This window comes from Ranitomeya variabilis, chromosome 1, assembly GCF_051348905.1.
Source record: "Ranitomeya variabilis isolate aRanVar5 chromosome 1, aRanVar5.hap1, whole genome shotgun sequence".
Classification (NCBI taxonomy): domain Eukaryota; kingdom Metazoa; phylum Chordata; class Amphibia; order Anura; family Dendrobatidae; genus Ranitomeya; species Ranitomeya variabilis.
The window spans coordinates 8,479,635-8,499,442 of record NC_135232.1 but is presented as its reverse complement, the minus strand read 5'-3'; the positions used below and the strand labels follow the sequence as shown (position 1 = coordinate 8,499,442).

At 48.2% G+C, this 19,808-nt stretch overlaps 1 protein-coding gene across 1 annotated transcript in view; it reads right to left on the bottom strand.

Annotated features, from left to right (window-relative positions):
• Positions 1-2,863: 2,863 nt before the first annotated feature.
• LOC143802112 (uncharacterized) overlaps positions 2,864-19,808 on the bottom strand; it is a 98,185-nt gene continuing 81,240 nt past the window's right edge. The window contains exons 3-4 of the mRNA XM_077281303.1: positions 7,691-7,780; positions 2,864-3,262 (exon numbers count right to left, since the gene is read on the bottom strand). Coding sequence (XP_077137418.1) covers positions 2,910-3,262; positions 7,691-7,780 — 443 coding nt within the window. The 3' untranslated portion in view covers positions 2,864-2,909. The remainder of the gene's footprint in view (positions 3,263-7,690; positions 7,781-19,808) is intronic.

Below are 19,808 nucleotides of genomic sequence, written 5' to 3'. Positions count from 1 at the left end.
TCTCTACAGAGAGTTGTGGCTGGAGAAGTCATCATGTCGATCTGGGTCAGATGGAAAAGACGAGAAAACTAACGACTCCATCAGAAAGATTATCCTCTGTAAGTTGCCATCTATAACTGCACTGTAATCACTTGTATGCTTTATAGGACTGGTATTTTCCACTATATGGTCACAATATGGCAGTAATATCAGTGTTGTTCTTTGTGGATATGTTTTTTAGTTACAGCAGGATCATCTGCTGAGGTTCTCCTATACCCATGAGTAGAGTGCGCCACCGTAGTTGTAGTCAGGGTTTAGGGGCCCACTCAGATGTTTTGCCCTCCCCCGTGCTGAACCCCTAGCTACGCCTTTGATAAGGAACCACTTGCAGAAAAATTGGTTGCATGGTCGAGTCGCCAGAAAAAAACATTACTGCGCAAATGCCACAAGGTATCTCGCCTATAATACACAAAACAGCACAGAAACAAGCCTCAGAACTTCTGGAACAAGGTAATTTGGAGTGATGAGACCAAAATTGAACTTTTTGGTCACATCCATAAACATTACACTTGGAGAGAGGTCATCAAGGTCTATGATGAAAGGAACACCATTCCTACTGTAAAGCACGGAGGAGGATCATTGATGTTTTCAGGATGTGTGAGCTACAAAGGCACAGGAAACTTGGTCAGAGTTGAAGGAAAAATGAACTCCGCATGTTATCAGCAAATACTGGAGGTAAATTTGCAGTCATCAGCCTGGAAGCTGCGCATGGGATGTACTTGGATGTTCCAACATGACAACGATCCAAAACTCAAGGCCAAGTTGACCTGTCATTGGCTACAGCAGAACAAAGTGAAGGTTCTGGAGTGGCCATCTCAGTCTCTTGACCTCAATATCATTGAGTCACTCTGGGGAGATCTTAAGCGCCCAGTTTATGCTAGACAGCCCAGGAATTTACTGGTACTGGAGGCTTTTTGCCAATAACAGTTGGCAGCTTTACCATCTGAGAAAATAAAGAACCTCATCCACAACTACCACACAAGACTTCAGGCTGTCATTGATGTTAGAGGGGGTAATACACGGTATTAAGAAATGGGGTATGTGAACTTTTATCAGGGTCATTTGGATGTTTTTGGTCATCATTATTATTTAAAAAGAGAAAACACAGTAGTCTGACAGTAAATGAATAAATGGCTTCACCCAACTGCTAACCATGAGTGGAGAAAAAGTTTTGGTGGTTGGTGTTACTCCTGGAGCAGCACGTCCACGAGGATCATTCCTCCCACCTCTCATCTAAATTGCTCTTTGACAATCTACAATCTGGTTTCCACCCCCATCATTCAACTGAGACAGCCCTGACCAAAATTTTTAACGACCTACTTACAGCCAAAGCTAACGGACAATACTCTGTACTCCTCCTTCTAGACCTGTCCTCTGCTTTTGACACAGTTGACCACTGCCTCCTACTACAGATCCTCTCCTCCTTTGGCATCAAAGACCTCGCCCTATCCTGGATCTCCTCGTACCTTTCCAACCGCACATTCAGTGTCTCCCACTCCCACACTACCTCCTCATCCCTCCCACTCTCTGTTGGAGTCCCCCAGGGCTCTGTTCTAGGACCCCTACTCTTCTCAATCTATACACTTGGCCTGGGACAACTCATAAAGTCCCATGGATTCCAGTACCACCTCTATGCTGATGACACTCAGATCTACCTTTCTGTCCCAGACGTCACCTCTCTGCTGTCCAGAATCCCGGAGTGTCTATCAGCCATATCCTCCTTCTTCTCCTCTCGCTAACTCTGTCCTGTCCTTCGAACTGCACATCCAAGCTCTTTCCACCTCCTGTTGCCTCCAGCTCAAAAATATCTCCAGAATCCATCATTTCCTCAACCGTCAATCTACTAAAACGGGTGTCAAACTGCATTCCTCGAGGGCCTCAAACCATGCATGTTTTCAAGATTTCCTTAGCATTGCACAAGGAGCAGGAATCATTATCTGTGCAGGTGGTTAAATTATCACCTGTGCAACACAAGGAAATCCTGAAAACATGACCTGTTTGCGGCCCTCGAGGAATGCAGTTTGACACTCCTGTACTAAAATGCTTGTGCATGCCCTCATCATCTCCCGCCTTGACTACTGCAACATCCTTTTCTGCGGCCTCCCTGCTAACATCCTTGCCCCTCTCCAGTCCATCCTTAACTCTGCTGCCCGACTAATTCATCTCTCTCCTCGCTATTCCTCCGCTTCCCCCCTCTGCAAATCTCTTCACTGGCTCCCATTCCCTCATTGTATCCAGTTCAAATTACTAACACTGACCTACAAAGCCATCCATAACCTGTCTCCTCCATACATCTCTGAAATAATCTCCCGATATCATCCCTCACGTAATCTCCGGTCCTCCCAAGACCTCCTTCTCTCCTCCACACTTATTCGTTCCTCACCCAACCGCCTCCAAGACTTCTCCCGAATATCCCCCATCCTCTGGAATTCTTTGCCCCAACACGTCCGACTATCAACCACATTCGGATCCTTCAGATGGAACCTGAAAACCCATCTCTTCAGGAAAGCCTACAGCCTGCACTGACCCTGCTGCCTCCTCACCACCACCGGAGCTCCTACAACCCTCAACCTACTGTCTCCTTCCCCACCATCCTGTAGAATGTAAGCCCACAAGGACAGGGTCCTCACCCCTCTGTACCAGTCTGTCATTGTTAGTTTCCTTACTGTAAGTGATATCTGTAACTTGTATGTAACCCCGTCTCATGTACAGCACCATGGAATCAATGTGCTATAATAATAATAATAATAAATCATTCATATTCTCTGAAAAAAGGACAAGGAAGCAAAAATTCTGCCGGGGTATGTAAATTTTGAGCACAACTGTATAGTCCAGTCACATAAAAAGCTGCATCCACATTGCTGCATGTCTTAGGCAGTGATGTGACTGGGGCATAAGATGTGATATGAAGTGCACTGGGTACATCTTATACCTTTCTCCTGCTCTTCTTTTTGGGACAACACCTCTTTCAGACGTCTCTCTGTCGTTTCCTTATTGTCTGCAGAATTCCTGGCCGTCTGCTCACACTCCAGTAAAGACACGTTAAAGTTCTGGATACCTAAAACTAATGCTTCCTTCTCCATCCGGCCTTTTTCCAGACTGTTCCCTGCGGCCACCAGGTCCTCCTCCTTCTTCTGAAGCATCTCAGTCAGACGTCTGCTCAACTCCATGTGACTCACGTGACTCTCAGAAAGATTATTGAACTGATGGCACAATTCAATGTCTGGAAATGAATAAGTCACTGATATGTAATAACAAAAATTAGACTGGGGAGCAGTAAGAGAATGTGTCACCCATGGGTGAGGACCTGATATGTAATAATGATAAGACTGGAGAGGAGTAAAGGTACCTTCACACGAAGCGACGCTGCAGCGATAGCGACAACGATGCCGATTGCTGCAGCGTCGCTGTTTGATCGCTGGAGAGCTGTCACACAGACCGCTCTCCAGCGACCAACGACGCCGAGGTCCCCGGGTAACCAGGGTAAACATCGGGTTGCTAAGCGCAGGGCCGCGCTTAGTAACCCGATGTTTACCCTGGTTACCAGCGTAAAAGTAAAAAAAACAAACAGTACATGCTCACCTGCGCGTCCCCCAGCGTCTGCTTCCTGACACTGACTGAGCTCCGGCCCTAACAGCACAGCGGTGACATCACCGCTGTGCTTTCACTTTCACTTTTGGGCCGGCGCTCAGTAAGTGTCAGGAAGCAGACGCTGGGGGACGCGCAGGTGAGCATGTACTGTTTGTTTTTTTTTACTTTTACGCTGGTAACCAGGGTAAACATCGGGTTACTAAGCGCGGCCCTGCGCTTGGTAACCCGATGTTTACCCTGGTTACCAGTGTAAAACATCGCTGGTATCGTTGCTTTTGCTTTCAAACACAACGATACACGGCGATCGGACGACCAAATAAAGTTCTGGACTTTATTCAGCGACCAGCGACATCACAGCAGGATCCTGATCGCTGCTGCGTGTCAAACGAAACGATATCGCTAGCGAGGACGCTGCAACGTCACGGATCGCTAGCGATGTCGTTTCGTGTGAAGGTACCTTAAGAGAATGTGTGACCCACGGGTGAGGACCTGATAAGTAATAATGATAAGACTGGAGAGGAGTAAGAGAATGTGTCACCCATGGGTGAAGAAGTGATATGTAAGAACGATAATGTATTAGTATTGCATAAATTATTATTAGTGCAGTAAGTGGCAGTATTGTGTGGGCTCTATATACAGTGTGTAAGGAAAGTATTCAGACCCCTTTACATTTTTCACTTTTTGTTTCATTGCAGCCATTTGGTAAATTCAAAAAAGTTCATCTTTCTCATTACTGTACACTCTGCACCCGATCTTGACTGAAAAAAACAGAAATGTAGAAATTTTTGCAAATTTAATAAAAAGAAAAACTGAAATATCATATGTCATAAGTAGTGTTGAGCGATACCGTCTGATACTTGAAAGTATCGGTATCGGAAAGTATCGGCCGATACCGGCAAAGTATCGGATCTAATCGGATACCGATACCCGATACCAATACAAGTCAATGGGACTCAAGTATCGGACGGTATCCCTGATGGTTCCCAGGGTCTGAAGGAGAGGAAACTCTCCTTCAGGCCCTGGGATCCATATAAATGTGTAAAAGAAAGAATTAAAATAAGAAATAGGGATATACTCACCTGTCCGGAGGCCCCTGGACTTTACCGCCGTAACCGGGAGCCTTCTTTGCTTAAAATGCACGCGTTTAATGGTTTCCGTGACGTCTGTTATGACCCCAATGGCGAGGGTCTCAGAGGAACGTGGAAGTCTGCAGAATACAAAAATCCAGCTCATAGGGCAGTGGTAACTGGGTTGACCATATATCTACTCCTAACGCCAACACTAGAAGTAGCCGGGGATCATTCCTACGTTGATTCTAGATGACACGCTCCAGCCGGAGAATCTAGCTACCCCTAGTAGAGGAAAACAAAGACCTTTCTTGCCTCCAGAGAAGGGGACCCCAAAGCTGGATAGAAGCCCCCCACAAATAATGACGGTGAGGTAAGAGGAAATGACAAACACAGAAATGAACCAGGTTTAGCACAGAGAGGCCCGCTTACTGATAGCAGAATAAAGAAAGGTAACTTATATGGTCAACAAAAACCCTATCAAAATCCACACTGGAAATTCAAGAACCCCCGAACCGTCTAACGGTCCGGGGGGAGAACACCAGCCCCCCTAGAGCTTCCAGCAAAGGTCAGGATATAGATTAGGAACAAGCTGGACAAAAATACCAAACCAAAACAAATAGCAAAAAGCAAAAGGCAGACTTAGCTGATATAACTGGAACCAGGATCAGTAGACAAGAGCACAGCAGACTAGCTCTGATAACTACGTTGCCAGGCATTGAACTGAAGGTCCAGGGAGCTTATATAGCGACACCCCTAACTAACGACCCAGGTGCGGATAAAAGGAATGACAGAAAAACCAGAGTCAAAAAACTAGTAACCACTAGAGGGAGCAAAAAGCAAATTCACAACAGACGTCACGGCTTCTGATTGGTCGCGTGCCGCCCATGTGACCGTGACGCGACCGATCACAACAAGCCGTGACGTAGTTTTCAGGTCCTGATGCCTAATTCTAGGCATTCAGGATTTGAAAATTACGTCACGGCTTGTGATTGGTCGCGTGCCGCCCATGTGACCGCGACGCGACCAATCACAAGCCGTGACGTAATTTTCAAATCCTGAATGCCTAGAATTAGGCATCAGGACCTGAAAACTACATCACGGCTTGTTGTGATCGGTCACGTCACGGTCACATGGGCGGCACGCGACCAATCAGAAGCCGTGACGTCACGGAAACCATTAAACGCGCGCATTTTAAGCAAAGAAGGCTCCCGGTTACGGCGGTAAAGTCCAGGGGCCTCCGGACAGGTGAGTATATCCCTATTTTTAATTTTAATTCTTTATTTTACACATTTATATGGATCTCAGGGCCTGAAGGAGAGTTTCCTCTCCTTCAGACCCTGGGAACCATACACTGGAAACTTCCGATTCCGATTCCCGATACCACGAAAGTATCGGATCTCGGTATCGGAATTCCGATACAGCAAGTATCGGCCGATACCCGATACTTGCGGTATCGGAATGCTCAACACTAGTCATAATAAGTCTTCAGACCCTTCGCTCAGTATTTAGCAGAAGCTCCTTTGGAGCTAGTACAGCCATGAGTCTTCTTGGGAATGATACAAGTTTTTCACCCATGGATTTGGGGATCCTGGGTGAAAAACTAATAGGCTATTAACTGACTATCTTTTCTAGGCAATTCACTTTGCAAGAAACCATCTTCTCCTCTTCAGACACGCACATCCAGAAAGTCCACATAGTCACGGCTGTAATGGCAGGTAAGTTTAATGTTAAGCTCATTGTCATTGAGATGTTCAACAAATTTCAAAAGATCACTTTCAGTACCCTGCCAGATAGCAAAAACATCATCAATGTAGCGTGCCCACATTAGTACTTTAGATGACAGTGGTATAGCATCCGAGATGAAAGCTCTCCTCTCCCACAGCCCCAGGAACAGACATGCGTAGGATGGCACAAAGGCCGCCCCCATGGCTGTACCCTGGAGCTGTAGGAAGAGTGCCTCCTTAAAGCTAAAGAAGTTGTGGGATAATGCAAATTCCAGTAAGGGTTACTATATTATCATTTGTAACACTTAAGCACTATGCACTTTAAATTGAAGAGATCATTTGTAGGATAATTCGAGTCTGTGGCTATATCTCTATTTTGTATTGCACTTTGGCACCTGGCACTTTTTCATGACTTGATTACTTGTCTGATATATTGAGCCTGTGTATATATGCACATTAGCCTCATGATTCAGGCCACTTTAATTCATTTTTTATGATTGAATTACTTGATTTTCTGTACAAGTTGTATTTCATTACCCTGTGGCCTCCGTCAGTGCTATTTGTGTTTTCTGTTTCTCTGATGCGGTACTAGGTTGTTCTCTATCACTTTTTTCTGTTGCATCTATTACTATTTTTTATTGTGGTTTTTGGAATATTTACAATAAAGGTTTATATTATGTCTAGTGCCCATTTGTCTTCGGTTTACTATATTGTAAATGGCAGAGCGTGGTTAATTTATTTTGCCCCGTTTTTTTGGATAATTACCTACAATGAGGGAGTAGAACCATCTCAAAGTGGATCACAAGGAAATGGACAGCATGGGACTTAAATATGAGTGTCTGAGCAAAGGGGCTGAAGACTTATGACCATGGGATATTTCAGTTTTCCTTTTTTATTAAATTTGCTAAAATTTCTACATTTCTGTATTTTTATCAGTCAAGATGTGGTGAAGAGTGTACATTAATGAGAAAAATGAACTGTTTTGAATTTACCAAATGGCTTCAATGAAACAAAAAGTGAGAAATTTTAAGGGGTCTGAATACTTTCCGTCCCCACTGTAGCAGTATTGTGTGAGCTTTGTGCAGCAGTATTATTTGTGTTTATGATAAATCCTCCTTAGATTAAATGTCGCTTGTAATCTTTTTTATTGCGTTTAATCTTTTGTAGAATAATTCCAGGATAATTACTTTATAAGTTGTGTTTGTTATTCTCATACATTTAGACCTTACCCCATATACATCTTTATGTATATCATTACATACTTACACTTTACTGCAAGTCCAATACTGGAGGCCAATAGCATGAGTGATAACAGGAGCAGGAGCAGCGACAGGAGCGGGGCCCGGGCCTGAAATCCTAATGGGGAGAGAACAGTCAGTGCCAGTGGTCAGCGCCCGCTGTCTATAAGGTAACTTGTCTTATTTGCTTCTCAGTCTTATGTTTGTATATTATGTGTATAATGTGTATATATATTGTAAGATGGCCACCGAATGAGTCCTTGAGGGGAGATATGTGTCATCACCGCTGATGTGAGCTCGGAAGCTTACTCCAGCACATATAGTGCCGAGAGAGTTATTTGGCCTTTCACTTTCTGACAGAAAAGGTTCTGTTTCATTTTGCCATCTGGAGCAGTTTATGATTTCTAAATAAACTTGCCTGGACATTGCAGCAATACCGCGTCCTGTACCTACCTCAATGAACACAAAACCATCAGCACAGAAAGTGTAGTGGTGCTCAGGTAGGATCCCAGACCTTGTGCAATTAGTAAGAAAACCTGGCACACACCGCGTAGATGCTTGTGAAAAATTTAATATATAGTACATAGAAAAGTAGACGTTTTGGTCGTGATGACCTTCTTCAATGTATTGAAGTAGTGTACTATGAGGTATAGTGAATAACAGTAAATCTGTCAGGGCAGAAAGAGCTGGAAAGACATAGAGTCAGTACTGGAAGAAATAGGTAAATGTATTGTACAAAAACTATAGAGTGCTGAGAGGGATGTACATACCCCGTTATACAAACTAGCTTGAAAGCAAAGGGAGGTAATGCCAAGATGGCAATGAATCGCTACTGTGATTCAAAGCAGGGACAAGGATGTGGTATCTACCACTAGTCACGTGCTTACCTCAAACGCAGCGAGTACAATCCTCTACAATTGGTGGAGAATGTGGGCACGATTCTCACAGGACAGTGTGACTGCTGCACAGATATCGCATGTCCTGGGTGAAAGCAGCTGCAAAGGTGAAATCTGACAACATGGAGGAATTTATAAAGCAACTTGTGCAGACTAATCTCTAGCAACAACAGATATAGCACCAGCAGTAGCAACAGCAGCAGCAGATGCAGCAGCAGCAGCACTGGCAGCAGATGGAACTCCTAGCCGAGGCGATCTTTGGCAGGGCAATCGCCCTAACCCCAAATTCAGGTCATGACTCTTGCGTGAGGAAGACTTTAAGAAGAGCATTGAAAAAGATGACCCCAGGTGATGAAGTCGAGGCATTCCTGGCGATGTTTGAAAGTATGGCGGAGCAGTAGAAATTGCCTCTGGAGCAACAGGCGGAGGTTCTGGCACAATATTTAACAGGTGAACTGCAAAAGGCGTATTGTGACATGGCGTTGCAGGACACAAAAGAGCACACCAAGTTAAATTCTGAGATCTTGGCAGGCTTAAGAGTGACTCTGACTTTAGGGGTGCCACAGGTGCACTGGTCCAAAAATGGCTGCAAACTGAATCCTCTTTCCCAGCACAGATGGTGGAGAAGGTTATCATGGACAGATTAATACAGTCCCTACTAAAGCCGGTGCAATCCTGGGTTGCCCAGGAAAATCACCGTGTAGCCAATGACCTAGTGAGCCTGGTGGAGAGGTACCAGGCGGTTGATAGTTCCTTGGGGAAGGAAAGGGGCCGAGCGGCCCTGTCATGAACCGGGGGTGTTTGGCTGCCCCGATTCATCAGCAGGGGATTTATTATATCCCACTTCCCAGTTCTGGTTTGGAACTTGCAGCTCTCCGGTGCCCCCCTTACCCTCAGATCAGTAAAGGAACTGCACCTAGGATAAGTAGTCGCCAGAAAGGCTGCCAGGCTGTTGGGCACATTGCAGTGAGGGCGTTATAACTATTCCTGCTCAGGCGGGAAATACAATTATCAAACGCCGTCTGTCACTGCCAGTTTCCCCAAAAGATCAGGACACTTCACTGCCACCAGCTCCTATTTCTATGATTAATAGCAAGTCAGGAGCCAACCCAATCAGTGGCGTAATTTCCTTTAGAGGACTGAGGGGCTGGATACGCCCCCTTGCAAAATTATGAAAAACCTTCTATTAAACATAGCTCTTGGGGGGAAGCTCGTAGAGAGATGACAAAAGAATTACATGTCTTCTCAAGAGATTAGATTACATTTAAGTCTAAACATGGGGTAGCTGTGTGACCCGGTTAAGTAGAAATCCATTTCTCGGATTCTTCTGGTTCTGGAACCTAGAAAAATCACTGTGTGGTGGCTCTACTGATGCACATTCCACAAATGTAAGATTCCCCCTATCTCACTTAATCAATGCCATTATATTTGGTCTTAAAATGAACACTGCACTAGACAAAGAGATGGCCATGAGGCTGCAGGCTTCTTTCAACCAGTTTAGAGCCATAAAACTAACCAGGGAGGGCTGCTAGCACACTGGTTTCATATTACAGCTGTACAGCAGGGGAGAGGGACAAGTGGTCTCACACACACATGCAGCTGTGAGGGGGGAAAGCTGCAAGGGGGATCAGGGCTGGAGCCTGCTAGTACAAAGCCAAGGAGATGTAGCAGAGCTGTGTAGGCTAGCATATTCATGACAATCTCCATACTGGGGTTCGCAAAGGGGAGACGGACACCAAAAAGGGGTGGCACATTCACGAGCCCAGGAGTTATCTTAGTCAAAGGCCCAGTCCAATAGTATAATTTGTTCGAGGTGTCACACCCCAGGTCACATAGCCACCCGTTGCCCTATGATGACCGAGACAATGGACTGCAGCATAGGACGGCGCTGCTCATATTTTGCATATCCTGCCTGCAGTGCTGTCCCTCAACCAGGCAAGTGGCTGCAGGCATGCTCCTTGACAGTAAACGGAGTGTAAAAGACTGGTCTGCTGGAATCAGGGAGTTTGGTAACCCTATTGAGGGCCACAATACTAGAAAACGAGATGGCCATGAGGCTGTAGGCTGCTTTCAACCAGTTCAGAGCCATAAAAGTAACCAGGGAGGGCTGCTAGCACACTGGTTTCACATTACATCTGTACAGCAGGGGAGAGGGAGAAGTGGACTCACACACACATGCAGCTGTGAGGGGGGAAAGCTGCAAGGGGGGATCAGGGCTGGAGCCTGCTAGTGCAAAGCCAAGGAGATGTAGCAGAGCTGTGTAGGCATGCATATTCATGACACCTCCCCCTTTTGGAATGTTCTACGGAGGCAGGACCTCTTGCTACTTGGGATAACCCATCTGCATTAGCATGCTCACTGCACTTTTTGTGTTTCACGGTAAAGTCGTACTGCAGGAGGGCAAGGCTCCAGAGTAGCAACCTTCCATTGGTACCTGACACTGTGTATAGCCAGCTCAGGGAGTTGTGGTCGGTCACCACAGTGAAGATGCATCCATACAGGTAGGGCTGCAGACGTTGCAGGACCCAAACCATGGCCAGGCACTTTTTCTCTATAGTGGAATAGGCCACTTCCCTCGGCAGAAGCTTCCAGCTCAGGTACAACACGGGGTGCTCTTGGTTCCCCGAGTCCACCTGTCTGAGCACAGCAACAAGGCCAAACTAGCTGGTGTCGGTCTGTACCAAGAACGGCCGACTGCTGTCGACAGCTTTTAGCACAGGAGAACTGCTCAGGGCTGTTTTCAAAGCTCGGAAAGCCACCTCACAGCCATCTGCCCAGTCAGCTGTTTGGGGTAGCTTCTTCCTGGTGAGGTCTGTCAAGGGCTTTGCCAGGCTGCTATAATTCTGTACAAAGCGTCTATAGTACCTTGCAGTGCCCAGGAAGGACATCACCTATTTCTTGGTCCTGGGGGCGGGCCACTTTCCCAGGCTCTGGCTTTATGGCGTTCCTGCCTACCCGGTGTCCCAGGTAGTGGACCTCTCTCATGCTCATCTGTCACTTTCTCGGCTTGATGGTCAGACCAGCTTGGTGAATTCGCCTGAGCACCTCATGAAGATGCTGCAGGTGTTCGTCCCAGGAGGAACTGAAGATGACAATGTCATCCAAATACGCCACCGTGAAGCGATGGCCGGGGGACCACCACGGTGCAGGGAGACTACTGTACACAAGGCGAGGTGCAAACAACAAAGGATAGATTTATTGGGAGACAGGGAATGGAAGGGACAAAGAAGGTGCAAACAGGGATTTACAATAGCAAAAGATAATGCACATGAGTCAACTTGTCTGTAAGATAGCACAGTGCTTAAGCAATTGCAAACTCAGAATCTATCTCACAATCAACTTTACACAAAAAAACATATATCGATACTACTCGGCATATAGCCTCCCTGGCCTCCACTACGCAGGCCACACGGCTACCGTGCTCTAACTAGTGAAGCCTGCACTAGGCCCTAACTGGTGCACCAGACAGGAACAGACTCACGGTGATGTTGGGGACACAGGTCCAGTCCCAGGGGGCCCCCGAAGTCCAAAACGGTGGTGCGCACGGATTCCTGTCGGCTCTGTAAAGCGTCGTCTTCTCTTTGCTCCTGGAAACCGTAAGTCTCCTTCTTAGTATCTTCGTGGCTTCACAACCAGCGCAGAACAGCCACCCTTTGCTGTAACCGGGAACGTCTATTTAGCAAACGCAGTTCGTCTCAAGCTGTGTAATCTTTCTTGCAGCCAACGACTCTTCCTTGCAGACAGAACAGCACACCGTCCTCTCAGATCCCTCAGAGAAACTCTTCCTGCTTGCTCCTCAGCTCCACCCCTTCACACAGCCCCGGCCAGTTCATAGCAAAAACAAGAGCAGGGGAGAACAGCAGAACATACCATCACATCAGACAAGGGGATGCAGCCTCTTAAAGTGACAACGTGTTTCTTATTATCCATAACAGCACCACCCTCTTACATGCCTCCCTTCTTAATAATGGTCGTCCTCGGCCATCACAGCATCAGGGTAAAAGTGTAATGGAGGAGGCAACAAAGGTGTACACACAGACAGAGCACACTGTTCTACATATCGGACTGGTGGAACCCCTGCATTAGACCTCTGGGATCTCCGCAGCTCTTGGCTGTCAGGCAAGGCTTGACTATCTTCCAGAGGAACACTGGTTGCAGGGGACATTGTGCGCTCTTGTCTGGTCTCATCCTCACATGGCGGTACTGGTACATCCATGAGATTACCGCCTCTGGGCGGCCGAGGACCCCCTACTGTGTCAGGGACGGTCCACCACTCATCATCGATTTGGACATCAGGCATGACAGATTTAGGAAGTGGGGTGGCACCTTCAGGCAACAATGGCATAGAACAGACCTCAGACCGGCAAGGCCACAGCATATTTCTGTGAAGTACTCTAGGGGTGGATACCCCATCTTCAATCTGTACCTTGTAGACAGGGCCGTTAGCATACACTCGCTCGATAACCTTGTACGGCTGTACTTCCCATCTCTCACTTAGTTTTCCCTTAGGGCGTCTCTCTCTGACCAATACCCGGTCTCCAGGTTGGAGCGGTAACTCTTGAGTCGGTTTGCGGGCCGTATGTTCTTTTCCTTGCAGTTGCTGACCCGCCAACCGCCGTATTGTTTGCAAACGTTGCCGATGCTCTTTCACCCATGAGGTGACATTTCGCTCCATCAGCTCCTCTGGCTGTTCCAGATTCAGCTCAATGATCTCTCGTCCAGCTCTTCCAAACAACAGTAGATAGGGGGTATAACCCGTGGTGGAGTGGACCCGATTGTTGTAGGCCCAGACCAATTCTCGCAGATAGTCTGGCCAACACACCTTCTTATCTTCCTCCAATGTTCTCAGCATCTGAAGCAAGGTTCTGTTAAAGCGTTCGCAAGCTCCATTGCCTTGAGGATGATAAGGGGTGGTCCGGGACCGCTCGATGCCATACATGCGATACAGTTCTTCCCTCACTTTGCCTTGGAAACATGCGCCTTGGTCGGAGTGGATGCGCTTTGGGCAGCCATACACCCGGATGAAGTCTTGACAGATGGCTCGCGCCGCCGATTCCGCAGTCTGGTCTCTAGTCGGAGTTACTACTGCGAACTTAGAAAAATGATCGGTCATCACCAAACAATATTGCAGCCCCCGGGCCAAGTGTCCCACGAGGAGATAGTCGATCATCAAGACTTCCAACGGCTCCTTAGTTTGTATGGTCTGGATGGGTGCCCTCTGTTCAGTACTCTTAATGAGGTCACATACTCGACACTGCCGGCAAACCTCTTCCACCACAAGCTCCAACCAAGGGCAATACACATACCGCTGCAACCATTGGTAGGTCTTTGTGGAGCCGAAGTGCGCTCCGAATTCATGGGCTTCTTTAGCTATTTCTTGAGCCATTCCTCCTGGGATGACCACTTGCCACCTTACTTCCATATCTTTTGGCTGTTGCCTCTTACGATATAGTACTGACTCTCGCACTTCCAGTCTATCCCACTGGTGCAACAGACTCCTCGTTTCAGAGTTCAGATTATCTCTCTCTTGTTTGCCAGGCTTCCGTTTTTGCGTTACCCACCATTTCATATGTCTCAGCCCTTCATCTTCATCCTGAACGTGTCCCCATTCTTCATTGGTTCTTCCCAGGGACCGAGGTAATGCGCAGGCCTCCCTTCTTGACTGGGCCACAACCATTGGGGGCTTGAACTTATTGAAGTCTGGGGTTTCCTCCTCTTCGAGTTGCTCATCAATATCTCCCACTGGAGTCTCCACAGGCACTCTGGACAGCCCATCCGCATTTGCGTTTTCGGTAGCAGAGCGATAGCGGATGGTAAAGTCGAACTTGGCCAGGCGAGCCATCCACCGTTGTTCTAAGGCCCCCAGTTTAGCATTCTCAAGGTGGGCCAGGGGATTATTGTCTGTTCGAACTTGAATTTTTGTACCTGTCAGGAAGCCTGCAAACTTTTCTGTCATGGCCCACACCAGGGCCAGGAGCTCTAACCGGAAGGAGCTGTAATTGTGAGGGTTTCTTTCGCTGTCTCGCAGGGACCTGATAGCATACCCGATGACTCTCTCATGTCCATTCTGTATCTGAGAAAGTACTGCACCGAGTCCATGGAGGCTACCATCGGTGTACAACAGGAACGGTTGATCAAAGTCTGCGTAGGCCAAAATCGGGGCCGAAGTAAGGGCATTCTTTATAGCCTGGAAGGCCTCGTGTTGTCCCTGTGCCCAGGGGATGCGCTGGGTCTTCGGCACTCCAGCGGTCCCCCTCAGCAACTCGTTGAGAGGACCGGCCACCTTCGCGAAGTCTTTAACAAACTGACGGTAGTACCCTGCGAGTCCCAGGAAGGCCTGGAGTTCTCTCACTGTTTGAGGGACTGGCCACCCCTGGATAGCAGCCACTTTTTCTGCCGAGGGCAGAACTCCATCTTGTGACACTATGTGACCTAGATACTCGATCTCCCTCTTGAAGAGGTGGCATTTTTTTGGCTTCAAATTCAGGTTATGAGCACGCAATCTTCCGAGTACCTGTCCAAGCCGGGCAAGGTGGTCTTCGAAAGAGGATGAAAACACAATGATGTCATCCAGATAGATCAGGGTAGCCTCGAAATTTAAATCTCCCAAACACTTTTCCATCAGCCGTTGAAAGGTGCCTGGAGCATTGGAGAGCCCGAAGGGCATTCGGTTAAACTCGAACAGTCCCATAGGGAGGATGAAGGCGGTTTTCTCTCTGTCTTTCTCTGCCACGGCTACTTGCCAATATCCGCTTGCTAGGTCCAGGGTGGAGAAGTACTTGGCTTTCCCCAACGCTGTCAAGGATTCCTCGATGCAGGGCAACGGATACGAGTCTCGAACAGTGCAGGCGTTGAGTTTCCTGTAATCTACACAGAACCGGATGGTCCCATCCTTTTTCTTGACGAGCACCACCGGGGCTGCCCAATGGCTCTGACTACTCTGCACCACTCCTGAATCCAGCATCTGCCTCAGTAATGTTTTCACCTCTTGGTACATCTTGGGCGGGATCTGCCGGTATCGTTCTCGAATTGGACGAGCTTCCCCAGTCGGGATCTCATGCGTGATGGCTTCACTACAGCCGAAATCTTCGGCGTGATGGGCAAATGCGGCCTGATTTTCCCACAGCATAGCTTCTATTGCTTGTACACGCTCAGGGCCCATAGCCTTCACATCCACTTCCATTTGCTCAAGGATGACCCGTCCACTCCACTCCGGGGATGATGTCTCTTCATTTCCCGCAGCAACTGCTAGGGTCCACCCCACGCCTTCTTTCGGTGATAAAGACATCTCCTTATGACTCACCACTTCACCCTTATGTAGGTACAGCAGTGCCAGATCTGTCCCTCGTGGCAAGGTGACTTCCCTGGGGCTCACATTCAGAGCTCTTATGGGGACATGTCCGCGCTGGACCACAGCTATCTTTACGAGCTATCATGACTTCTTTATCCACTCCTCCGCCTACCACAGGCTGAACAACCACTTCCAACCCATCAAGGTTGCGGTGAGTCCCCACTGGAAGGTACACTATAGTTTCTCGCTCGGGAGGTAGGATTACAGGTTCTTTCCCAGGAGCCCGGATGACCCCTACCGTCTGATAAGATGGCACACTCTTCTGCATTCCACAGACGCGGATCAATCGTTGAAGGGCTTCTCGAGTAGGCTTATGTGGGGTAGCCTCCTTCCAATATCCAGGTCCCCGTTTGGTAAACATAATCTGATCGAGTTCACGTAGGATATTCATTCCCAGTACTACGGGCACATCCTTCTTGACAGGCTCAGGGACTAGTAGGATCCCTTTTCTTCCAACTACTTGCCCACAGATTCGAATATTCATCCACACGACCCCTGTGACCGGAATCGGTTGTTGGTTGGCAGCAAACAAGCGAATCAATGTCTCTTTTTCTGGCTTGGCCAGGTTCTGGAAATGCTGCTTGAAGTACGCTTCTGACATCGTTGTCACTTGTGACCCGGTATCTACCAGGCAATCCACCAGAACTCCTTCAAATTCAGCACGTAGGATGGGGCTCCCAGCGATCAAGTGTTCGTTATGATATGGGGCGGCCTCTCTTCTCGCCTCCCCCGCAGAGTGCCGCACTACCGCGGGGGTTGGTAGTTTAATGGCGGCTTCCACTGGCCTTGAATATAGTTATGACAGTCTCTGGCAAGGTGCCCCCGTCCTCCACACTCCCAGCATTGAATGCCTCCTCCTCGCCGAGGGGTACTTCGAGCCTGTCCTCGTGCCGCCGATGCCTGACGGGAGGGGGCTTGTTCCCACTGGCCCCTTGTGGATCGGGCCGAAGAATGGTTGCATGAGTATGGTGGGTCAGTCTCTTGTAGTTCCCCCACTCTCCGCTCCATCTGGGTCAGTTTCTCTTGCACGTTAACGAGGGACCGCTGCAAGTCTTGCACTACCTGGACCAGCACTTCTTGATGGTTTGGGTCCCCTCTGGAATTGGTGCCCTGGACACGCATCACTCCAGACGCATAGCTTTCTTCTTTACTTCGGGCCACTGTCTCCGCCAAAACTTGACGAAACGTAAGGGCTGGATCTGCCCGGACCCGTTCTGACAGTGCTTGCCTCAAGGATGTGCTGTGTAGTCCCAGAATGAATTGCTCCCGGAGTATCCGGTCTTTAGAGCCCATGCTGCCAAATCCATCTGCCTCCTTTCTCTGCACCTCTTCGAACACTTCTTGCAGTGCTGTTGCATACTGAGAAATTCCTTCTTCTTCCCGCTGCAGCCTAGAGAAAAATTTGGCGCGAAGATGTCCCGCGCTAGCAGTCTCGCCGTAGATCTCTTCCAGGAACTTCACTAGCTCCTTCAGGGTACTGCAGGTGAGTTCTGGTTGTAGGCAGACTGTTGTGAACTCTGTTTTCAGGCTCCCTCTTGTGGTCACAGGTGGTATTGTGTGACTTTTGTTTTTGGGCTCCCCCTGGTGGCTTTGTTTGTTATCCTGCGGGTCTGTGGCTGGATCAGCTGCCTCGTTATTCACTAGGGAGGTTACTATTTAGCTCTGCTTCACTTCCACTTGTTGCCGGCTGTCGATGTATTCAGTGCTATTCTGATTACTCCTGATTATCTTCGTTTTCAGTCTCTTCAGGAGAAGCTAAGTTCTGTTTGATAATTTTTTGCTCATCAGTCTGCAATATGATTTCTGTGTATGATGAGTTTAGTCCAGCTTGCTAATATGTGATTTCTTGCTGCTGGTAAGCTCTGGGGTACGGAGTTGCTTCCCCCGCACTGTTAGTTGGTGCGGGGGCTCGAGCAATCTCTGCGTGGATATTTTGAATAAGGTTTTTTATTGACCGCACAGTTCCCTTCCTATTTTCTGCTATCTAGTGTTAGCGGGCCTCATTTGCTAAATCTATTTTCATCTCTGTGTTTGTGCTTTCCCCTTTACTCACCGTTAATATTTGTGGGGGGCTATTCTATATCTTTGGGGTCATTTCACTGAGGCAAGTGAGGACTTTCTTTCCCTCTAGGAATAGTCAGTTTCTCAGGCCGTGAAGAGACGTCTAGGATTTTCAGGTAACGTTCCACGGCTACCTATAGTTGTGTGCGGATAGGATCAGGTTGCGGTCAATCCAGTTACCACTTCCCCAGAGCTAGTCGTCTGTTTAGTTACTTAGCTAGTCAGACTTGCGATCCTTGCCACTAGGATCACAACAGCAGACGTTTCTGCGGGCTTCCCCCTCTAGGGCAGTTAAAGCAATGTCCACTTCAAGGTCTGGGCTTATGTTATAAATCTTCAGGGTGCATTGCAGCCGGGACACCCAGTCGGACAGTGGCATATTCTTGCCGTCAAATTTTGGGAGCACACTAAATATGATGCCCATAGGGAGTGTCCTTGCAGGGGTTCCACCAATGCCCACAGCATCCCCATTAATGTTAGCATTCCCGCCATTGCTGTCTGCTGCCTCCATCTTGATGACAGTACCCTGCTCGCAGCGCCACTTGAAGCGATGGCCGGGGGACCACCACGGTGCAGGGAGACTACTGTACACAAGGCGAGGTGCAAACAACAAAGGATAGATTTATTGGGAGACAGGGAATGGAAGGGACAAAGAAGGTGCAAACAGGGATTTACAATAGCAAAAGATAATGCACATGAGTCAACTTGTCTATATAATAGCACAGTGCTTAAGCAACTGCAAACTCAGAATCTATCTCACAAGCAACTTTACACAATAAAACATATATATCTCAATGCTACTCTGCATATAGCCTCCCTGGCCTCCACTACGCAGGCCACACGGCTACCGTGCTCTAACTAGTGAAGCCTGCACTAGGCCCTAATTGGTGCACCAGACAGGAACAGACTCACGGTGATGTTGGGGACACAGGTCCAGTCCCAGGGGGCCCCCGAAGTCCAAAACGGTGGTGCGCACGGATTCCTGTCGGCTCTGTAAAGCGTGGCCTTCTCTTTGCTCCTGGAAACCGTAAGTCTCCTTCTTAGTATCTTCGTGGCTTCACAACCAGCGCAGAACAGCCACCCTTCGCTGTAACCGGGAAAGTCTATTTAGCAAACGCAGTTCGTCTCAAGCTGTGTAATCTTTCTTGCAGCCAACGACTCTTCCTTGCAGACAGAACAGCACACCGTCCTCTCAGATCCCTCAGAAAAACTCTTCCTGCTTGCTGCTCAGCTCCACCCCTTCACACAGCCCCGGCCAGTTCATAGCAAAAACAAGAGCAGGGGAGAACAGCAGAACATACCATCACATCAGACAAGGGGATGCAGCCTCTTAAAGTGACAGCGTGTTTCTTATTATCCATAACAGCACCACCCTCTTACATCTGCATACTTCTCCAGTCCCTGAAGCAGGTGGTTGACCATCCGCTGGAACGTGGCAGGGGCATTCTCCATGCCGAAGGTACATTATTAACCGGTAAAGCATTGTCAGGTAACAAATGCAATCTCCCATCACTATCAACAGCATTTGATCGGGGAGGGGAGTCAGGGACATAATATGCAACCATTCCTCTCCAAATCAGTCCCCAATAAAACATCAGTGGGCAAGTTATCAGACAGCCCCACTTCCTTCACTCCACTCCCGGCACCCCAATCTATATACATCCGGCCATTGGCAGGGGACAGTGGATGCCCCCAATCCCCGTGACATTCAGGGTTTTCCCCTGAATAATCTCTTCAGGAGCTGACAGTTTGGGTCGGATGAGGGTTCATTCAGTGTCCTTGAGGCCTGTAGCGCATGGCCTCCCATGGTGACGTGCTGCACATTGTCATACACACTC